The 22,004-nt window shown below is 41.0% G+C and overlaps 9 protein-coding genes across 9 annotated transcripts; 2 read left to right on the top strand and 7 right to left on the bottom strand.

The window, feature by feature from the left end:
• Positions 1-1,274: 1,274 nt before the first annotated feature.
• On the bottom strand, positions 1,275-2,600 carry BATDEDRAFT_37411 (uncharacterized protein). Its single transcript, XM_006681944.1, has 3 exons — positions 2,528-2,600; positions 1,920-2,390; positions 1,275-1,850 (listed from the first exon to the last, which is right to left on the bottom strand). The coding sequence occupies exons 1-3, from the start codon at positions 2,588-2,590 to the stop codon at positions 1,482-1,484; spliced, it is 903 nt and encodes a 300-aa protein (XP_006682007.1). The 5' UTR covers positions 2,591-2,600; the 3' UTR covers positions 1,275-1,481.
• A 375-nt stretch (positions 2,601-2,975) lies between these two features.
• Positions 2,976-4,758, bottom strand: BATDEDRAFT_91630 (uncharacterized protein; the record flags this gene model as incomplete). Its single annotated transcript, XM_006681966.1, has 5 exons — positions 2,976-3,163; positions 3,231-3,439; positions 3,506-3,849; positions 3,947-4,392; positions 4,529-4,758. 5 exons carry the CDS (start codon positions 4,756-4,758, stop codon positions 3,004-3,006), a joined length of 1,389 nt encoding a protein of 462 aa, XP_006682029.1. The 3' UTR covers positions 2,976-3,003.
• A 196-nt stretch (positions 4,759-4,954) lies between these two features.
• BATDEDRAFT_27563 (uncharacterized protein) lies at positions 4,955-5,728 on the bottom strand (the record flags this gene model as incomplete). The annotated part of the gene is made up of 2 exons (XM_006681844.1): positions 4,955-5,290; positions 5,570-5,728. 2 exons carry the CDS (start codon positions 5,726-5,728, stop codon positions 4,955-4,957), a joined length of 495 nt encoding a protein of 164 aa, XP_006681907.1.
• A 217-nt stretch (positions 5,729-5,945) lies between these two features.
• Positions 5,946-6,551, bottom strand: BATDEDRAFT_27562 (uncharacterized protein; the record flags this gene model as incomplete). The annotated part of the gene is made up of 1 exon (XM_006681843.1): positions 5,946-6,551. The coding sequence occupies one exon, from the start codon at positions 6,549-6,551 to the stop codon at positions 5,946-5,948; it is 606 nt and encodes a 201-aa protein (XP_006681906.1).
• Positions 6,552-6,962: 411 nt separating this feature from the next.
• Positions 6,963-8,832, bottom strand: BATDEDRAFT_17759 (zinc metalloprotease). Its single transcript, XM_006681824.1, has 5 exons — positions 8,677-8,832; positions 8,343-8,598; positions 7,734-8,265; positions 7,425-7,597; positions 6,963-7,333 (listed from the first exon to the last, which is right to left on the bottom strand). Exons 1-5 carry the CDS (start codon positions 8,778-8,780, stop codon positions 7,082-7,084), a joined length of 1,317 nt encoding a protein of 438 aa, XP_006681887.1. The 5' UTR covers positions 8,781-8,832; the 3' UTR covers positions 6,963-7,081.
• Positions 8,833-8,878: 46 nt separating this feature from the next.
• On the bottom strand, positions 8,879-9,758 carry BATDEDRAFT_27560 (uncharacterized protein; the record flags this gene model as incomplete). The annotated part of the gene is made up of 3 exons (XM_006681842.1): positions 8,879-9,019; positions 9,117-9,394; positions 9,524-9,758. 3 exons carry the CDS (start codon positions 9,756-9,758, stop codon positions 8,879-8,881), a joined length of 654 nt encoding a protein of 217 aa, XP_006681905.1.
• Positions 9,759-10,449: 691 nt separating this feature from the next.
• BATDEDRAFT_91628 (uncharacterized protein) lies at positions 10,450-14,708 on the top strand (the record flags this gene model as incomplete). Its single annotated transcript, XM_006682001.1, has 11 exons — positions 10,450-11,155; positions 11,237-11,291; positions 11,357-11,971; positions 12,079-12,427; positions 12,511-12,588; positions 12,693-12,844; positions 12,941-12,977; positions 13,058-13,257; positions 13,321-13,400; positions 13,493-13,731; positions 13,803-14,708. 11 exons carry the CDS (start codon positions 10,450-10,452, stop codon positions 14,706-14,708), a joined length of 3,417 nt encoding a protein of 1,138 aa, XP_006682064.1.
• A 653-nt stretch (positions 14,709-15,361) lies between these two features.
• BATDEDRAFT_27558 (uncharacterized protein) lies at positions 15,362-17,095 on the bottom strand (the record flags this gene model as incomplete). Its single annotated transcript, XM_006681841.1, has 2 exons — positions 15,362-16,186; positions 16,412-17,095. The coding sequence occupies 2 exons, from the start codon at positions 17,093-17,095 to the stop codon at positions 15,362-15,364; spliced, it is 1,509 nt and encodes a 502-aa protein (XP_006681904.1).
• Positions 17,096-19,449: 2,354 nt separating this feature from the next.
• Positions 19,450-21,776, top strand: BATDEDRAFT_27557 (uncharacterized protein; the record flags this gene model as incomplete). Its single annotated transcript, XM_006681840.1, has 2 exons — positions 19,450-20,259; positions 20,349-21,776. The coding sequence occupies 2 exons, from the start codon at positions 19,450-19,452 to the stop codon at positions 21,774-21,776; spliced, it is 2,238 nt and encodes a 745-aa protein (XP_006681903.1).
• Positions 21,777-22,004: the final 228 nt, after the last annotated feature.

The following is a 22,004-nucleotide window of genomic DNA, read 5'->3' as shown; positions in this document are numbered from 1 at the left end:
ATTCTCAATCTCTTGTTGCTTTGGTTCGGTCCAGAGATGAGTCGGATGTGATGGAGAACTAGGATGTAGTGTCATAGACTCGTTGGATACTGATACAAATGTATCCTTTATCAAATTGCCATCCTGTCTTGGCATGCTTTGGTATCAATTGCTTCAACTGATTGTTGAGCTGGTGTTGGCGTGGCTGAACAAAACAGCCTGTATATGACAATCAGCAATATTTGAGTGAGATTTTAAATAGACTCAATCGGCAAATACCAGACTATTCAGCAATGAATTTCAAACCTTTACCTTGAGTTTGTTTTGAATACAAGAAACAAAGTTTCGTTTTAGAATGATAGGTTAGACGATACAAAAGTTTGTAGGCCAGTTGAGCTTGTGCTTGCTTGGTTAAGAATAACTGGTCACACCTCGAAGCTATCAACGAACATCTGCGAAAGCGGCAAGGAAGAATACTAATGGCTGTGTTTACACTTTTCTGGTGTCAATGATCTTTACATAAGCAAAGTCAATCTAATTATCCAGTTGTAATTCGTAATAGAATAATTGAGCATCTAATTGGCTTGCATAATGACGGCCAACCCATATCTGATTTGCGGCCAATATTGATTTCCCTCCCTTGAATTACATTGCCCCGATCTATATCATAATGCCTCAATACTATATTGCAACAAAAAAACCGTTGAAACCGCCAGCGTATTGCATTTTAGCTTTGGATATCCCATCAGTCTTTGGTTCTGTAATGACAGAATGTGCTTTATTACTGGGTAATGCAGTCATGCTTTTCGGTGTCGAGTGGCTGAATTTGGCAATGCATGTGCTCTTTCACTATCTCTGTATATCCAAAATATTGGCATCAAGCCACAATGCTACATCAAACATACCTGATTCAAGACATGCATCTCGAATGCAAAAAGCTTTATCCTAGAGTCCAATTGCACACGATCGTATTCACGTAAAATGAAACACAATCTCATGAAATACTGTCAGCTTACTGGACAGCGCTGTGCATTCTAGTCTTTTGCTGGTGATTGACATGGAAACAACTATTTCCAAAACGTACACTCTTGAGCTAGAATGTATCTGATATTAGGATACAGCAGATATGAGTTTGACAACATCAGGACAATCGGGTTCAATATTTGAATGGTAATGGATAAACCCGGTGATTGACAATGTATGACTGTCAAAGTGAGGACGGGCTCAAGACCATAGTTTGATTTTGTGCATTATATGAACAGTGAATCCGTTTTCGATAGAAAAGCGCAGCAAGTATTTAAACATTGTTTATTTCGAAGCAAAGCAAGATAATCACTGCAGAATGAACACAAAAGCGGTCCATTTTATGCGAATGCGGTTGTAAATCTAACCCTACCAAATCGGAAACTTCAATCGCACCTGTGCAGTATATTATACACTGGTACTTGGACACACCCAGTCCAAGTATGCTTGAATAGATGATCATATGATACACTTGAAGTTTACGTAAACCCTTTCTTGGCCAAGATATCCTGGCTTGTTTTCCAAAGCCGTTCTGCCCGATCACCACTACAAAGCTCTGATATATCCCATCTAGCATCTACAAGCCGCCAAGCCGATCCAGTCAAGACAGCATCACTTACAGCAGCCAAAACTTGGGTCAAAACACCAACTTCTGGTGGAGATGCAAATATCCATGAGCAATTGCGCATAAAAAATGAATAGATTCCTGCACCCGTAGCTTTTGCATGAAGACTGGTAGATACACAACCTGGATCAACGACTGTTGCTACTATACCTGTCTTTGCATAATGGTCTGCTATGTATTTTGTAAAGAGGACATTGGCAAGTTTGGAGTCGCCATAGTTCAACTGAATCAATGCAAGAGATTAGTCAGACACGTTGGTTGAATCCACTCGACTCATACAAACGCACGTTACCATGGGAGCAAACGCTTCTTTGTCATTCCATCCCTTGAGTGTGTCTGGGATCCCATCCCGATGCGAAGCACTAGCTGATCCAGAACTGACACAAACGATCCTGGTTTTGGATGCCTTCAATTTGGCTTCCAACTTTTTAAACAGATAATACTGCGCAAGATAGTTTATCTGCATGCATGATTCAATGCCATCTTCAGTTCTCACATAATCAACACCAGCAATGCCAGCATTGAGCATGAGAATATCGATCTTTGGAGCGTGCTTAATAATGGTTTGGGCCAGCTGTCTGGTTTGAGCGAGAGAAGACAGGTCGCCATGGACGGGAACGAGAAGAAGTGGATCCGTTGTGTGAACTGAGAGAGCCTCGCAAGCAAGAGTAGCCTTCTTGAGAGTGCGACCATGCACAAGAACCCGAGCTCCTTTTGATACAAAGATTCCTGCCGAGTGAAATCCTAGGCCCATGGTTGCTCCCTAATTCAACATGTTATTCAAGACGATGAGTAAACAAGTATCCTTTGTAGAATGATTCAAGATTCACTGCATCGAGTGCAATCGGTTTCTAGCATGTTCGGAATAGCACCAATCAAACTCATACACCAGCAACTCACAGTGATGACCACTGTCTTTCCAGTTAAATCAGGGATCGAATCGAGCACCTTTTGAGCGAGCATTGTGGTCTTGAATCAAAGTGGTATTACTGTATCGTAAAATGAAACACTTGTTTTATGGTGACGCCTCTATTTTTCAGAATAAATGACAATATTTATTACGCTTTCCTATTGAAAACTGGCATTCTCAATTCTTTAATAAATACAGCAATCATACTATTCAGACTATCCATTCTTAGTGTCATTGCACAATCACTAGCAGAACCACCAGAGTGCACAGTGTTGTCCAGTAAATTGACACCCATTATTTCATGACATTGGATGTTCTATTTCACGTGAATTCAGTCGTGAATGGACAGAAATGGCAACATATAGATTCACAACCCAATCCTATCGAGCCAGTTCCTAAATAGTATACTCCAACTCACAAAACATCTAAAGTACAGTTCAAAAATAAAGCCATGTTTATTCTTCGACTAAGCTGGAAGACGAAAATGGAATGATTTTGGACGAGTAAGCTGGTCAAACCCAAGAGTAGATAACGAGCATCCACGTCCAGAATCTTTAACTCCGATCCACGGCAACGCAGGATCTAGGTAGTCGCATCGATTCAAAAACACCGTGCCAGTTTGAAGTCTAAATTCAGCCAAATTTAGCATCTATAATCAAAAGCAAATAGATATTCAAGTTGGTTACCACTTACGCATCACCAATCTGCATTGCTGCATTCACATCCTTGGTCCAGATGGATGCTGTTAATCCAAAATCACTATCATTCATGAGACGAATCGCTTCCTCATCGCTTGAAACTTTCATGATTCCCACCACAGGTCCAAACGTTTCTTCAGTCATGATACGCATAGTGTGGTCCACATCCACCAAAATCTGTGGTGCAACATAAGGAGTTTTTTCCTAAAATTGCTACTTTTGTTAATAAATGCTTCAGTTGAATTTAAATCATGCAAGCAAAATAGCTACCTTGGCTGCAGAGAAACATGATTCTGGAATAAGATTTTTGGCACCTTTGGCAACAGCATCTGCAACATGCTCCCGGATAGCCTTGGCAGCCTGAATGCTAATCACAGGACCAAGATTAACCCCTTCTTTCATGGGATTTCCAAGCACATACTGTTTTGTGATCTCAACAACCTTGTCTACAAACGCTTGGTATACGTCTTTATGAACGTAGATGCGTTCCACGCCGCAGCAGCTTTGGCCAGAGTTGTACATGGCGCCATCGACAAGACTCTCTGCTGCACTGAGCAAATCTGCATCACTTCGAACAAATGCAGGATCATTTCCACCCAGCTCCAATCCCACAGCTACCAAAATAATTCAGTACAATTTAAAATATTAAATAAGATTAGCAAATGCATAGCATAAGCAGCATTTTAGCTTTCATGATGAATAAAACTCAACTAATAAACCTGTCAGCAGCCGCACGGTTAACTTCACGTCCACCACGAACGGATCCAGTAAACTGCACATGGTTTACAAGTGGATTTTGAATAACAGCTTCAGCAACTGCATGGTCCATACACAGATTTTGAAACACGCCGGCAGGCAATCCGGCCATAGCAAAAGCCTGAGCAAACCGCTCTCCGCAAGGAAAAGTTTGAGGAGCTTGTTTCAAAAGCACAGTATTTCCGGAAAGAAGAGCAGGAACAACGACATTCACAGCAATCAGATATGGATAGTTCCACGCAGCGATCGAAAAGATGACACCAAGAGGCTCACGACGAATAAAACGATTAAACCCTTGTTTGACAAGAGGAGTGTCGACAAGACTTTCTTTGGCAATTGAGAGCAGGTGACGGGCTCGTTCCTCAAAACCTCGTACTTCGTTCTTGTTCTGCTGCAATGGTCTATATGAAGGGCAGATCCAGCAATAAATTAAAAATCGCGAGCCAATAGAGAACAATTATCCAGGAAGCAGACCGAGGGTTATTGACAAACAGTCCATAGACACTGTCAATGCTAACAGAAAATATGCAAATTCACCTTCCAATCAGCCAGGTCAGTTCCAGACAAATATCGTCTTGCATGCCTACAAAATGCTCAACAAACTTGGTAACCAGGGCAATGCGGTTTTCGAGTGAAGTAGCTTTCCAGGCAGCTTGAGCAGCATGAGCTTTATTCACAGCAGCCATGGCCTCTTCACGAGTGGATAGACGCACAGTCTTGTAGACACTCTGGTCAACAGGCGACACAATAGAGCTCTCTGTCTGCATGCTAGCGTGTAGTCAATATCAAGCAAGATTAGTAGATGAGCCAAGAAAAAACCAAGTTTAGATTTTGTCCAGCAATCACTCCATGAAACTGTCACTCTTGTTTAGCATTTCATTCTATGTGAACACACTGAGTTTAAGTTAATAATTAATAATTTATTATGATTGTCCAGTTATCAAGTTTCTGGAATTGAATCGTTTAGTTGGCAAAACCACCACCACCAAAACCACCACTGCCAAAGCCATGGTTGAAACCACCATTACCAAAACTTGAACTCCACATGGGCCAGTTGTCAATTGTTCTCGAACCAAACGTTGGATCATCATCAGGAGATCGGCGTTCAAGACTTGGTAGATTAGATTCAAAGTGAGCTGATCGTCGTTGGATTAAATTTTCAGCCAAAGGTGCTGCTATCATATCCGCCGATCTTTTTTGTAAGGCTGGATGGCTTGGCATTGGAATCACAGCAGCATGTACTGTTGCAATGATTGATGCTGCTACAATGAAGGCACTGGTGAATTGCATTTTAGTTGTCTAAGTGTATAAAGATTGTTGTTGGTGATGAGTTGAAAAGGTGCAAACTACACTACTATTTATAGACAATACTCGATGTATGGTTAAAAATAGCTGTGTACTGGCTGTCTGTTCAATACACTTGATGGCTTCGACCTGCTTATACATACACACTGTGAGCCAATGGACGTGTTGGGTTCAATTCTGTATCGCGTTCTGGTTGTAGCCAAATTTGCGTTGTGTACTGATATGAGCCAACGTGTGTTTGTGTAGTCCATGCATATTTGTATTGAAACATACTATCGCTCCATCATCTCGTTGGAAAACATGCGTTTGTGAATGACCGCAAAACAGACTAGATTGAGCTTGCCCAAATGTGACATGCTCAGTCATGTAGATATGTGTGTGCTTGTCCACATTACCAGCCAAAAATGTTTCATCGCGACTTGAGCTATACATGCTTATCTTGGCTATCGTTCAACTTTGACACACAAATACACATTCAACCCATACAAACATGTCCATGGTAACAAGCACCCATACAGACACTTGTTCTGTTATGTAACTGCTGTTTTAAAAAATGTATTGAATTTCAATTTTATTAAAAACAGTTTTAGTATCGCAGCCGATTGACACTCTTGGTAGCTCAACATTACGTAGGTTAATGCACGATAGTCTATCCAACTGCCTTGTTAGCACACTTGCGCCTACGTGATTCATAAGCCACTTGTTTGTAACATTCTCCAGCTTTACGCAGTGTAATGCCTAGTTTGTATTTTTCCAGTACCGCACGATTACGATGCTCACCAGGACCTTCCTGATAAGCCTCTTTGCGTTTCTCTTGAAATAAATCCCATATTTCCAAAAAAATTCCCAGATTTTTATCTAGAATAGAAAGATATTGGGTTGTTTGTTTGCATGCCTGATCATCTGCCTCGACTTGAGAGCGAATACTTGCTTGTCTAGATGTGGACTGAGCCAACCGAGTGTATGGAACTTTTGTTTGTCTGATTGGTTTAGATTGACCATCTGCTATTGAATACGGTAAATCACCATCTTCTTGAGAAGCATCACGCACTGCCTCGATATCATTTGACTGTTGATCTGGAGACTCGTCAAATTCTGGTGGATCAAGTACTACATCACCTTGATACGCAGCTTGATCTTGATACATGTTTCTTTGTGGCTCATCACTAAATAAATCACGAACTGCTGGATCAATCGGAGTTGCACTCATAGCAACTATCAGTCCAGTAAGCACATAGATTGCACTGATTTTCATGGCTGTTGATGAGAGTGGATGGCTTAAGATGGAGATCGTATGGATAGAATATAAGACGAGTGTTTTGTTTCAATTTATGTCTTTGTTGGATTGCTTTTCAAGCTATATTGGTTCCGATATCTCCCTTTCGGCACCATACCAACCAGCCTCACCATGCAGCTACGGATTATGCGTTGTATGGCAGAAATATACTATTTCCTCAATATACAAGCCTGTACGCTTGATAATTAAAAAACGCACAAGCTTGCTTCGACATCAAGGGAGGATAGCTACGTATCGGGATAATTAAACTGGGTGGTAGTATGAAATGGCATAAAGATGATGCATTGCCGCCCTCTTCCGAAAAGTATATCATTGGTCAAATAAAGTCGAGTTTTCCATCACATTATCACAATCATTATGCAACAGTAAGCCGTTAGACTCCAAATTTCATTTTTCAACACATTGCAAGTATTTCATATCAGAAAATAATGCCGTTCGAGTTTCATCATAATAGCTTGAAATCCAAAACCATGCCTGCGACATACTATTTAGTCCGATTTGGATTTTTGAAGTAAAGCACTAAGGCGTTCTACAAGAGGCGGATGAGAATAATGCCAAATACTGTATAGCTTGTCGGGATTGAGATTCGAGCTGTTTTTGAGATGGATTTTGATAAGTCCATTTTTAAGATCGGTGGCATAGTTACGGTTTTTGGCGTATGCATCGGCTTGAAATTCATCATGGCGAGAGATGAGGTTCATGATGAATCCCATAACAGACTCGACAGGAGTGAAAATGAACTGAAATCAAATATGACGAGTGGTAAGCTAGTGCTACTGTGTATACAACAATACTACTAAAATAAAGCTTGAGAATCAGTATAAAACGTACCTGGAAAAGTAAGAATCCAATAATAATTGGTTTCGAGTCAAATCCAAACGACGTGTAGATAGAGTCCAGTGTAATGACCTTGCTAAACAAGTAGAAAAGAACAAACAAATGTGACTGAATGACAATCAAACGCTTCCATATATGACCAAAATGCCAATGTCCAAGCTCGTGTGCTATAATATAAACCCATACGCCAAAAGTAGTTCATGTGCTTAATAAACTGCATTACGAGATCCAGCACTGCCAATCAAAACAACGATTTGATTTGATGCGACTTTTTCATAATGGAATAGTCAAACCACCACTTACCGAGTATAGCAATAACTTCACTATGAGTAGCCTGTTCCAACAGAGTATCAAAAATAACAATGCGCTTGTTTTTGAAGAAGCCGAAAAAGTAGGCATTGGAGTGGGAGGAGCGCTTAGATCCATCAACCACGAATACCTTGGTGAGAGGAAACTTGACATCGGCAGCAAGCTGATCAATCTTGACCTTGAGCTCACCCTCTGGTAGGTTGTCAAACTTGTTGAACAGGGGCTGAATAAACGTAGGATAAACGACTATAGCAGCAAGCTGGAAGCAAACAAAAAAGATCCAAGTGTAGAAATAAAAGTTTGAGCCAGCCCATTGGATGATGAAAAGGAATACAGAGAGAACAGGACCGCCAATAACAGCAGTTAGAAAGAGACTCTTGAGGGAGTCAGAGAGATAAAGACCCAATGTCTGCTTGTTGAATCCATGCTTGACTTCCAGTACAAAAGTGTAATAAAGCGACAAGGGTAGGTTGATCACAGTGGAAGCGAGAACACAAACTCCTGCAAAGATGACAGACTGCAGGATCTAAACAAGGTTGTATCAGGAATAAAGCAGATGGTAAGGATCAATTCATCTAGATAATGCAGACATTGCAGACTCACCTCTGCCTCGACACCATAGCCAAGACGAGCACGAAGATTGCCAGCATATGTCCAAACCCAAGGCAAGAGATTGAATGAAAATATGAGTGTCGTTTCCAGTTGCGAGTAAGCGGTTGCAATGAAGTTGTAGGTTGACTTGTCATAACTGTAGTGGCGAGATTTCTCAAAGTCTTGAATGGACAGAGTATGGGGTTCGAATGCCTTGTGGACTTGAGCAGGAATGGTCTTGATGCCTAGCTTCTTGTGCTGGCGAACACTAGATGTGAATGCATAATAAACCAATTCAAATCAGAATATGAACGAATCCTCAACAGCAGCAACAGATGCAGCATACTTGAGATAGGTTTCCCAAAAGAATACGATAAAAGAGAAGATAAGAACATATTCCTTCCAAGGCTGCACATCCAAGTCAATGCCAAAGACAATGTTGGGACCCATTATAACTGTTGGAGTTGCTGGAAACAGGTTAGAGCTGAAATCAATTCATTAAACTTGTTTTATTGTCATGAAACCACCCAATTTTGCAGACCAAACAACTATTCATCTTTTTCATGATCATCGGATCCTTTCGTCTTGGCTAGTTTCTTTTGAGCAAGCTTTGCTTTAATATTGATAAATGTTCCCATCAAGAATGCGATAAAGTTGAAGAATGGAAGCCACAGGCTGGGCTGTAGATACTGTTGTCGCAATCGTAATGCGTAGCAATCCAATCCATTAAAATAAATGCATTAGTTGAATACCAGATCTAGGTCAATGTATGAGTTCAAGACTCACCTTGAATGCAAACAGTTGTGCTAGGGGAAAGACTGTCCAGGACACTTTCATGATCGACAGCAATCTTTGCTTGACAAATACGCCAGCATCTGCAAGCGATGCTCCAGAAATCAGAGCAATAAATGTCAGATATAAAGTGTTGAGGGTTGGCGAGATGACAAAGTTGCTTGCAAGCAACTTCAAGGCTGTTGTTTGCCATGCAGGCCGAGTTGAATTGCCAGTGAGTTTCTCTAGCGCTAAAAACAAATAATTCCCAGTCGGCCCACTCACAAACAATCCTACAGGTTGAGTGATTGTAGATGCAATAGTCAGGTTAAACACCAATCCAAACTACTTGATGGTCATTCAACATGATTCTATTCAATGTAGACTGCCATTGTATCAAAAAACAGCTATGCTATACCAACCATATGCAGCCATCTTCAATGCCTTGTCTAATCCATCGCTGATACGTTGGCCAGTTGCTAACAAAGCAATAATCTCTTGAAATCCGTTGAGAATCGAGGCAGTAATAGCCTTTGTCAGGACAGGCCTGGTTTCAATGGAAGATACATATGCAGCACCCAAAGTAGCAGTCCAGCTATTGGGGTTGGATGCAATGATCTCTCCAGATTGCGGCTGATGAACTGTGGTAACCGTCATGGCAGTCGTATTCACGTAAAATGAAACCTAAAAGTCAAATACAAAATACAATTTCTCTCAGGTTTACTGGACAGCATCGTGTCCTTTAAACTCATTAAAGTGCAGATTCGACATGATCTTCCAATTGTTCAGCAAGTACAAGTATTGCAAGATATAAAGTTCCATTTTGTCTATTCTTGAATTCTGCTGGCAATTGCTTTAATAGAAAGTGGGTTTGTACGGTATGCGACTTCAGGCACTGGGAATGCCAAAGTTAATTTCAATAGGAAAGCACAACAGTATTCAAATATCCTTGCAGTGATTTCCTAGTTTTTCTTTGGAATAGATTGGCCCACTTACATGAATACATCAGTAGAATGACTGCAGATTTCAGCACCAACAAGAGCGTGTTCGATCTTCAACAGACGATTCGTAGTTTTTGTCGTTTCAAGTTTCCTGCAACCAGAGCAAGCTTGTTGGGTCAACTAACCACACCATACAACCAAAGAAAATCCACTGCACTTGTCTTGTTTAAGCTTTCAGTTTAATTTATTATTTTTATTCTGCCTGTTTATAACTAAAGAGTTTTATCGAATATTGGAGCGAAATCTGGACTCGCCATCAACTGCAACTGCAATCTTTCATCGCCAGACTGTCTGTCATCTACTGAATAGACTATCCAAATTTATACTCGCTTCTTGTCTCAATTAGCATGAGCAACTACAAACGTAATATCCTGAATGGTTTGGATTGTAATTCCGAGCATAATACTGCTACTGGAAGCTTTGACATTCAAAATGAACTAGACCAGGTTGGCTTGGACGCAGCGTCCAAGCTCATGCCACAAGAACACATGTCGGATGAATGCAACAATTATATTGAATTGACTCCTACAGCAAGAACATCACCATTCCATGCCTTATCGCTTCCAAAGAAATCAGAGCTGCCATTGCAGCCACCCCAACACGACTCGAATGTCTTGGCCAATCCTTTGGGATCCAATTCAACTGTTCTTGCACAAACTATTCAGTATAATAAGCCTTTTTTAGAAACTAACCGACCGTCTTTGGATTCAAGTAATATTCAACATGAGATTAATTCAGGATCCACTGCTACAACTCAAAGTTCAACGCATTTGCGCAACAAAAACAAGCCCTATATTGCTCCTGTCATTACTAAACCGATTGCCAACCCCACTAGCAGTACCTCAATAAAACCCACTCCGGTCACTCATAAATCTGATGTAAATGAGTCTATTTCAAGTTTACCGTTAGATGCTACATCTCCTGTGCTCATTTCGCTATTGAGTCCGACAAAAACACCCATAAATGATGCCTTGTTGCGATTGAATCTGGCTGCATTTTGGCAGTGGATGCTTTGCTTTTGTATCGTGAATTTTGATTTAGAAATGGGTCAAGGTAACATCTTTTGTCTGACAGTGCATTAATTGTTGCAAGCAATAGTATCTACAAGCATATCTGATTTTTATTCCATTTTAGCTTTGGAGCTTGTCTATCCTCCAATTGATTTTACCGAAGGCGAAAAACGAACCATGTAAGTCATTTGTAATACAGGCTACTGATAGTAATATATAAGCTTGACGATTTATATTTGAATAGCGCTTGCTCTGCGTTTCCAGATTCAAACTCATTGGACAATCTTGGAGACTCTAAATTCACATTCCGCATGCGCAATTCCGACTTCTGCAATCGGCTCTACTTGAAACAACAGATCCCAATGCTGCCATTAGGCCCAGTATCACTAAACTCAATGTTATCACCAAACTCTGGTCAATCATCATTGTATACGGATTCTCTTCAGCTGAATAGCTCTCACATTGCACCATCTATCGAGTCACATCAATCAACACAAAGCAACATTGGTCTTCCAATAGATACGGACGGATACACATATGGATATGTGTTGTTTCGGCAGCAGGCTGATAATGAAGTTCGACGCGGCTTTCTGCAGAAATCTTTGGTCCTACTTTCACCCTATCCCTGGCCTGGATTGTTTTTAAAGATTGTATCACTTTTGGGACCAGAGTTGATGAGCTCGCTCGTAGCCGATCGACAAAGTAATTTGAAAATGACGAATTTGAAAAAACATGAAGAGACTTTGGCAAAGTCGTCCATGGCGTCTGATACTGCTAAATGTAAATCAACTACAGAAACAAACGTTGCGTTTCAGGGTATGGCTCTTCTTGAAGCAGCATGCTTCAATATTGCTTCCTGGTATGTTGACTAGACTTTAGTACTTGAATGTTTGTAAGGCGTGTGATGTATCTGGTTCGATATGATTTGAATCTACAATCACTAAATCTTTAAACTGTACATGACAGGCCACCCCCACCATCAACACTTTCACTAGAACTCAACTATTGTTCAATCCTTCTTCAACTTCCTTTTTTGGGAAAGGCACAGACGTTTTCGTTTCCGCCTACCAGTCGGTTTCCTCAACTCCACGAACTTCCTCGTCAAGGAATACCTCCTGTTATTACTGCTGGCACGGAAAACGCGCCTCCTGCTCTTTGCACATCTGGACACTTTTTTCAATTGTTTGAAAAATCGGTCTCGTCATTGTGGGTATGTTGGGAGCTAATGGTGCTTTCCGAGCCTATCATGGTTATAGGTGATGTACCTAAATCATGTAGCGAAATGGTATGGGCATTGGTTGAGCTAATTAAACCTGTAAGTTTAATATTTGAATACGCACATTGGGAGTGGACATACTTGTTTTCTGTTGACTGATATATTATAATTTGTAATGCTAGATTCCATTTGGAGGCGATTTTAGGCCGTATTTCACTATTCAAGACACTGATTTTCCCCGGTTAATTAATCGAAATAGGGTATTTTTATTTTCAGCAGTATCGATGATGTATATTGACAATCCTGGTGCATAGTTTCAATTTACCAACTGATTTTTTGTATACAAACTAATATCGTTACATAGCCGCCTCCATCAGGAACAGTTTTGGGAGTGACTAACCGAATGTTTCAAACAGCACTTGAATTTTGGCCACATACAATCCGTGTAGCCAAACCACAGTCCTCTACACCTAGTAAATCATATTCCGGCCTTGGTTCAACTAATTTAGCATTCAAGTAGGATATTTGCATTGTATGCTTTAAAATAATATTGTTGGCGATGCTGTCAAAGTATGCATACTAATTGGTCGTTCGCTTGTTTAAATCTTTAAGCAATAATGGTAGATTTCTAATGGATGCAACTATCGAGGTATTTCGTTTAATTTAGATACAAATTGCTGTTTTGTGATATTTTGGCTTTCAATTATACTAATAATTATTCGATACTAGAGTGTTTCGGTAAAGCATCGACCGTTTTTATCCAAGGATAAAAAACTCATAAAAGATTTGACAGACGCCGCAATCAACGGACAGTCTGTTGAATATCTTGATAATCTTATTCGTCGACATTTTATGGAGCTGACTGATCGGTTTTTGCATCCCATGAGTCGATATTTTGAAAGTCTAATCATTGGAAACTCTTCGCAAATGTACGTTTCTGTTTAGAATAATCTATACTATTAATATTTGAAATTGACTGATTTGTATTTTAGGACTCTCTCTCATTTACGAAGTCGACCTGAAATCAAACCTTTTCGTCAAAATACATTCCTTCAGCAAATAGAGCAATCCAGTGAGTCGATTTGAAGCAACTCAATCTAATCACTGCTGATGACTACTTTTGCATAAAATGATTCTAACTTTGCAATTTTCAATTCTACTAAGCTCCCACATTTCCCGTTGCGGCAAAGCGACCGATACCTGAACTATACAGACAGTTTTTAAAATCGCCTAATTTTGCTACATGGCTACAGCATCGCACCTCAGAAGTTGGGCGAGAGTGGCAAAACAAGTACTTTGATGTATTGTGCTATTCCGATATTGCTGCATGGGTGTGTGACAAACTGGCTATAGGAGCCAATGTCGAATGCATTGACTTATATTTCCGGCTAAAAAACGAAGTGGTATGATTTTGAATCAGCGTTTTTAATTTACTTTGGACTTGATATTAAACTTTTGTTTTTAACGGAAATAGAAAAAATATGCTCCGTTTTTTGTAGTTGAAGGGGATCAAATCAACTACGCACATCTGTCTGACCCATCTTCCAACACTGAAAAACCCTATTTCACCACTGCTACACCACTAGCGACATCTGACTTGCCCTGCAATTCTCCACGATCACGACCAAACATTGTTTCCACGACTAAATCCCTTTCATTGGCAAGATCAGCTTCGACTGGATACTCAGAACCTGATACAAGCCAAAATCGGAATCCTGACTTTGGTGTAGACATTACATCATTGCGTGTATCCTCTAATACATCATCTCAGCAACGAACCGATTTTCGAACTCGCCATGGCTCGATGGACTCGTTTTACAAGGATGCGTTCTCTTCACGCTCACAATCTCGAAACTTGATGGACCCTATGCCAAAAATATCTGCTGAAAACAGCACTCCCTCGCCTGTTCCACATACTCGACATCAGAGCGATCAATCACATCTTGTCAGCACCAAAGGGATGGGCAGCCGCACGGGATCACTTACGACTTCGCTGTCGACTATTTTTAGTTCTGAAATAGAGACATCATCTACTACGGGCCAGACAGCTATATTTTCAGCACCTTCTCGTTCATCCATATCTAATCCTACCAACACGTTTGCTTTGCCTTCGAGAGACACTCAATTTGGTATAGCAAGTACTTCCTTTTCCAATCCTCAAACCAAATTGTACAACTCCAACATGTCGAAATCTTCTCCAGAGCTTATGAGATATTTCTCTCCAGTGCTATCTCCAGCTGGAAATCGAAGTATAATTGGTGGATGTATTCCCTCACCATTGCATTATGCCCGCATGCAATCTCAGATGAATGCGCTACTAAGTGCACTGCCTCGAGAGTTGTGTTTATCGCTGTTGCCTATTAGTGAAGAAACACAATAAACGGAACTACAAACTTTGTTTCAGGATTATGAAATCAGTGTAACCAGATGGTATACATTTACTGGGCTTTTTATCTCCATATCTGCCCATTAGTTTAGTATTTTAAATAAAAATAAGTGTTTATGTATAGATGCGTTGCCTGTAGTTACTTGAATCTGTGTGATTGGAGTCATGATTGTGTTTAAAAAGGACGAGGTGTAGCTTATTTGAAAACAGACTGTTGGGGGTACAAACCAAGCAGCAGCCATATCTGGTGTAGAGACTATGCACAAGATCCAAAAGCCTTTGAGTTTCAGATCAACTCAAACAACTTGAGGGCTGAGTGGCAAAATGACTGGGGAATCAGAACAAGGTTTGTCAACACCATATCCAGCAATAAACTGGCACGATCGAGTGCATTACATATCAAAGCAAATAAAACATCCATCGCAAGTTGTTTCTAAAGTCAGACTACATCTAATCGTTGTCCATCTTATTGGCTATTTCCAATCAAAGATGTATAATGATGAGTCAGGTATTTTACTTGAGCATGTCAAATGCAATCCACTTCATTGGAAGCAACGGTATCAATGTAGTCTAATATTGGAATGCTCTAAACCCCACACTATTTTATAAAAATAGAACAGCAATTTAACAGTAAAAAAAGGTAATTATTAGTTTTTAATAGATAAAAGCAGTTGAGCAGCTTCGTTAGTTTCCCTGATATCTTCGGCATCCCGTTTTAGATCCGAAACATCCATGTCGTGTTCGTTGAGCATGGTGGACACATTTAGTGTGTTTGAGTGGGAGGGTGTTTTGCGAATGGGTGCAAGTTTGGTATCATTTCCTCCATACGTAAAAGATTCATCACTGCCAACAAAGGGGATCGGCACAAGCTGTCGAACACTTTGATCGAGTGGATGATGGTCAGCTTGGCCAAGTGGCGATCTTTGCTGAGTCTGATGTGTGGGTATGATGGGCTGCACTAACATGGGTGAACTGGGTGAAGAAGCAGTATTGTTGGAACTATACGTCGAGTATTCGGAACGTTCAAACCGAAACTGAAGTGGGGCAGGCAGAAGAATAGCTGTAGGAGATGAATGGAGCGGGATACGACGGACATCACTAGGAGGTAAAGGATTACTGCTTGCGCGGCTACGTCGTTGTTCGCTACTAGATGACCACTCATCGCTATCTCTATGAGTATTGTATTGATATGGCAAGCGAGAGTAGGTTTGTGTCGGTGTGCGATAATGGGTCTGATTGCAATGGGGAAGCAGTGAGTGAGCTAGAGGGCTCGGAGAGTAGGTTGGCAACGCGCCATTGATATCTAGGTTTCGGTTTGCAGCAACTGCATCACCAGGAATACTCCGTAGGCTTATAGCACGAGACCTACGTGATTGGGATAGAGCAGGGCTAGACTCTCCACCTTGTGATTCCGATGTACTGCCTTCGCCTATCAACCGTCTTTCCTTTGCTCTGCGATTCTGAAACCAAACCTATATTAATCGAATCGAATTTTAGTGATTAGTATCAATCTGGAATCCAACACAGCTGTAAATCAGGTGTAACCCTCTGTACTAATCAAGTATGGGAGAGTAGTACAGGGCCAATTGAAATTGACAAATACGCAGCAAAAGCATGCAATTTATCCATTGTGTTGGGATTACTAGTTCACAAAAAGCAATAAATTTTGGGGCCATTGGTTTCAAAATACAACACACCTGCACATCTCTGTTGCTCATGCCAACCTTTTCGCTAATGATACGGCGCTCCTCCCACGAAGGACGATCATTCACCCAAAAGTACTCGGTGAGTTTTTCAAGAACAGCACCTTCGATTTTACGACGAATGCGTCGACGATCGCCAGTGTAGCTGCCCATACTCGAGCCGCCCTCGTTTGATCGCATAGAGCCATTGGAAACTACAGTAGCAGTATCTGACTGGTCAGCCAGCATGGCAGAAGACAAAGCAGGCGTTAGAATAGTTGAGATCTCGCGAGTCAACTCTTTTTTGTCATGTGCCTTGAAATGTGGGTTTGACTGTATTTGTGATTGCGAGTCATCAGAATGCTGATCTAAAGGAGCCTGGTGCATAAAAGAAGTAGAGGGGGGAGTGTGCTGATAAGTAGGCATATGAGCAAGCATATCAGTAGAAATGATGGGCTGCAAAGACAACTTTAATAAAGCTGATTGAGATGGATCGCGAAGAGTGGGAGCGAGATTGGCTATTGATAAAGGAATTGGTGGCACTGTGGTGGGATAAGCGAGGGGAGTCGTTTCAAACTCTGTGTTGCCACAACTGGTGACACAAATTCTATTATTATTATTTGTGTTGTGGATATTAATCCCAATGTTGTCGTCCTTGATTACATTTATTGCTTGGTGAATATTAGAAAAGCCGTGCATTTCGTTTTAGTGTAATTTGGTAGCAGTGGCACTTGAGCTTAACACCTAAAACAGTCGAATCTTTTCGATATGTTTTAGTGCGGCTTGTATTATCATTGAGTGATGCAAATGGAGATGGAAATGAATAAGAATTAGCAAACTACAAAATATTTGAACATCCTACTGTAGGAATTCGAGCATATATCCCAAGATGCTCATTGCATATCAAATTTCAAATACTTGAAATCTGTAGAAATGCAAAGCTGATACAATTACGTTCTATCAACCCTCCGTAATCCATCTTGACCAGATAGATACCTCGTAATCACACCCCTCTGTCATTTAATTCAGTGGTCAACACGCTTCAACCTGCTATCTATTAATTCAAATGTAAATTGTATCCACACTTGGACTCAAATTGGTTTGGAAGCATACCAGGCGGGTAGTACAATGGGCTAAACGATGTATACGTAGAGCTGGTATTGTTAATTGGAAGAAAGGTGGAAAGCCAATCCACCCATTTCCCAGCATAATTTGGCGCGCAATTGCACTAAAGATATTGCAGCCCTTCAAATTCAAATGGCAAACAGTGCTTTAGAAGTGGTAAGCGTGCTGCAATTCATTGTTCTAATCTTTAACATGCCCAAAACAGAGCAACTGGATACTGGATAGGCCAAACTTAAACTATCAATAGCAACCCTAAACAATAGCACAATGCTCCTCCAATCTCTTGCTTCGACTTTCGCGGCTACTTGAAAACGGCCAATTATCTAAAACAAGCGAATTATATCTTGGGGTGGATATGGAATTGAACATCAAAACATTAAGCTGCAAAACTTGAACGCCACAACACCCTCTACTGAATGGATAATGCTTTGACAGATAGCTATTCCAGAGGACACGCATCAAACCAATGAGATCCACCTTGATTATGTTTGGTACCTATTCTCCACAACTGTTTCATATATGGGGAAAATTCGAAACCGACAAGGTTCAACAGACATTTCAAACCGCTCTCCACCCTGTATTGTATATTAGTGTGCAGCCATCAAATGTACGGCTTTGAATCGCTGCTTGGTGCTTTAAACCATTAGCCCCAGCTATGTACAAAGCTCCTAGTATCGTCCCTTCAATCCGCTGTATTCTTTAGAAACTGGCATTTACTATCTCGCGATATGCCTAGCTAGCAGTTTGTTTTCAGTACAACATAGCAAACCTTTAGATTGCTTTGCCATAAACAATAAAGCTCATCTATACAAATTAAAATTGCCTGCTTACTTTACTGCCAGGATACCCATCATTTATCTCTATTGACAACAGCATCGGTTGATTAGACTGAATTACACATCAAAAAATTAGGTTCCCACGCTTATGTTCCACTAGTTTTCATAGCATAATGCCCGAGATCTACAATCAATTACATTGTTGTAAAACATGGCTTGGTATGGATAAATAAATAAACATGGCCTAATACAAATGGACAATAGTGTAATTTCAAATGATGCTGAGATGCGTTTTTAAAAAGGTCAATCCAACATGTATTTGATCTGCATTGTTTAATCTCCAAGATCCCATCTAATTCGACTAAAGCATATATTTATAAACCTTGAATGTGCAAGGTCTGATATCAACTCTGACTTGTTTGACACTAGTTTTTCCCCATTTGGCAGCTAGTATTATACCACAATGTTATATTGCAACGACAGACTCGAACCTGACTGACTGATGTAATGAACTGTAATTACTATGCACAAGTCAAAGCATTTGGTTTCATTAGATTGCTGTAAAACCAGTGCCCCTGCTGGTGGCAATCATTGAAACATCAATTGGTAATGATGCTTGATAAATGCTAATAAATTCGCCAAGATTGCTAAATTCGTATTTATTGTGTGGCACTTGCAGCAATACCTAATTTGCCAGTCAATTGATGTGTTTCAAATAAATTGTATTTGTAATATTTCAGGCAAAATGCAGTATACCGAGTTGAGTTCAAGTGGCATGGTCAAGTGGAGTTGCTTTGAAATTGAAACATGCCTGGAATTCCGCTGAATAGATTAACCACACTGAGTCACTCAGTATTATATTCGAGCTTGGTGTTTATTCAACTAAGCATCATCATTTTTTTAAAATGTTTGAAGTTCCAAATCAAATTCAATATATGACCAATTTGACTTTAAATGGCGCCTGTCGAGTGCAACTTGTCGAGATTTGGACGATCTACATTGATGAGATTGACCATTAGCAGATGATACAATCAAACTCGACAGGCTAAGCAGGCTAACAAAATAAAGCGTGATTTCACGTCAAAGCTCTGGTATAAACCATGCTCGACTACCTGGACGGATCGGACATTTGATCTTTCAAGCTTTGTATCTATGAACTACTTGAATATGATATTTCCAATCCCAGACTCATCATTCACTCTAAATGCTACAGTGTGCCTCACTAATACACCGCCAGTGAAATTCAAAGGCTGGGGCACTTCTCTGTGCTGGTGGGCTAATGCTCTCGGTGACCCATCCATCACCATCAGAGACGATATTGCAGATGCTTTATTCAGTCCGCCGCCAAGAGGTTTGGGTTTGAATGTTGTAAGGTACAATATCGGTGGTGGGGATGATCCTGCCTGCCATAAACGCCAAGGAGCTCAACCTCATCACTTCCGTCATGGCGGGGATGTGCCGGGATGGCTGCCACATGATGATGGCAGTTGTACTCGTTTGGTCCAGTCAGGATCCAATCAAGGTCTGATGGAGGGTTTGGATACACAAGCAGATGCCAGACAATTGTGGTTTCTACATGCCGCTAAATTGCGCGGAGCTAACATCTTTGAAGCCTTTTCCAACTCTCCCCCTTGGTGGATGACTCATTCTGGATGTACTGCCGGATGGGATAAGGCATGTGTGAAGACAGAGAGTAGCTCGAGCAGATGCAGTCCAAAAAACAATCTCAAGGAGGAATATGTGGATCAGTTTGCCATGTATCTGGTGCGCGTCATGGTTGCCATCAAGCAGCTGCTGGGTATTGAATTCCAGACACTCAGCCCAATGAATGAACCTCATCCAGACGCATGCAACTGGCAGGCTGGAAATAACCAAGAGGGCTGCAATTACGATGTGAATATGCAAATGAAAATGATCAAAGCCACATATGCTGCACTCCAAAAACATGGGCTTCATGCCAAGGTATAAACGAGTCTAAAATTCATCATCTGCAGCTTTGAATGTTGTGTTGACCATCTGACATTACCACTGTTTGAATTTTGAATGTATAGATCAGTGGATGTGATGAAACCGCAACTGCCGTGCAGATTGACACATGGGTTGCACTGGACGACGAGTCTAAGTCGTATATCGGGCAAATCAACTCACATACATACAGTGCCATTGACAGAGTAGTCTTGCATCGACTGGCTATACTATCTCAAAAGCCATTATGGATGTCAGAAATGTGCTATGGAGGAACAGATGGCAAACACGATCACCAGTCCATGAATACACCATTGCAGCTTGCCGAAAGCATTGCATTGGATCTAGGAACTCTTCAGCCTGAATGCTGGGTATATTGGCAGGCTGTAGAGGATGAAGCCAATGCTAAGAATTGTGCAGGCAATTGGGGTGTTATTCATGCCGATATGTCTCCAACTGGCCAGTATTCGTTGGAGCAGTCCAACTCTCACCACAGGATCTGGGATCGCACCAAGAAATATTGGGCCATGGCACAGTTTACTCATTTCATTCGTCCAGGCAGTATTTTGCTGGCAGTGAAAGAGAGCAACCAAGAGACTTGTGGCAAACTGGCTGATGGTGTATTTGTCACTGTCGCTTATACTCCCAATTCAAGCGACAACTGGGGAACTCCGCTCAACATGAGTGGATCTGGATTCGATCCAATCTCTGGCTCATTGGTGGTTGTGCTGATAAACAAGACTAGTCGTGATGTATCTGTAGCAATCAACTATTCCATGCATGGCATAGTAGAATACTTGCCGGTTTGGAATAGTTCTACACCACCAACCATCTCCCTATTCAGAACATCTGCTACTGAAGATCTCAAAAATGTTGGTGTATCGCCATCACTAGTGAACTCCATTGTGTCACCTACCGCTCCATTGCCTGATATACCTGTACACCTGACACCCGAGTCCATAACAACAATGGTGCTACCAGGTGTTATGATGGCATCCGAGACAGCCCATGCAGTAGTCAATCACTCTGTATACATGTCTATAAGCACACAACACATTCAAAGGCATGTCTTCACACAGGGTGTCTACAAGATTGTGAATGTGTTTTCCAAGCATTGTCTAACAAGCAGTACCAATCCATCTGGGCAACCAACACTTGTTCAAAGTCAATATCGTCAAACACCAGACCAACACTGGCGTTTTGTCGAATCTGGCATGTCTACCGACACATCTCCAGTATTCTCCATCATGCACTGCGGATCTGGAAAATTGGTAGACATTCATGGTTGCTGCAGAGATAACGGTGCTATTATATCGGTTTATGGACGCAATGGACAGTCTAACCAGCAATGGCGGATAAAAGCTGTTGCTGGTCGTGATGCGTTTATCATTGCCTCTGCGATGCATAACAAGGTAATGGATGTTGCTGGTTGGAACATTGGCGATGGTGCAAATGTAGTAATGTGGGATGAAAACGGAGGCGACAATCAGTTGTGGCTTATTGAAGCCATTTGAACTTGATGGGCAAGGATTTGCCAGCTACTATCAACTTGAAAATAAAAAATTATAAAATCAGTATGTTGGAGTTTGACGAGTTTGTCAAAACAGTATTGGAAATATAGCTTATTGGGAAACAATTATTTAATTTTGAGGTTTTCCAACTGTTTAATTGGGTGGTGATTGCAGCTTTTGTCAATCAATATCTAGGGATGAATGTTTCAAGTGTGACCATAGCACGATATT

The sequence above is a fragment of the Batrachochytrium dendrobatidis genome (genome assembly GCF_000203795.2).
Source record: "Batrachochytrium dendrobatidis JAM81 unplaced genomic scaffold BATDEscaffold_14, whole genome shotgun sequence".
Classification (NCBI taxonomy): Eukaryota; Fungi; Chytridiomycota; class Chytridiomycetes; order Rhizophydiales; genus Batrachochytrium; species Batrachochytrium dendrobatidis.
This window is presented reverse-complemented; position numbering and strand designations above follow the sequence as displayed.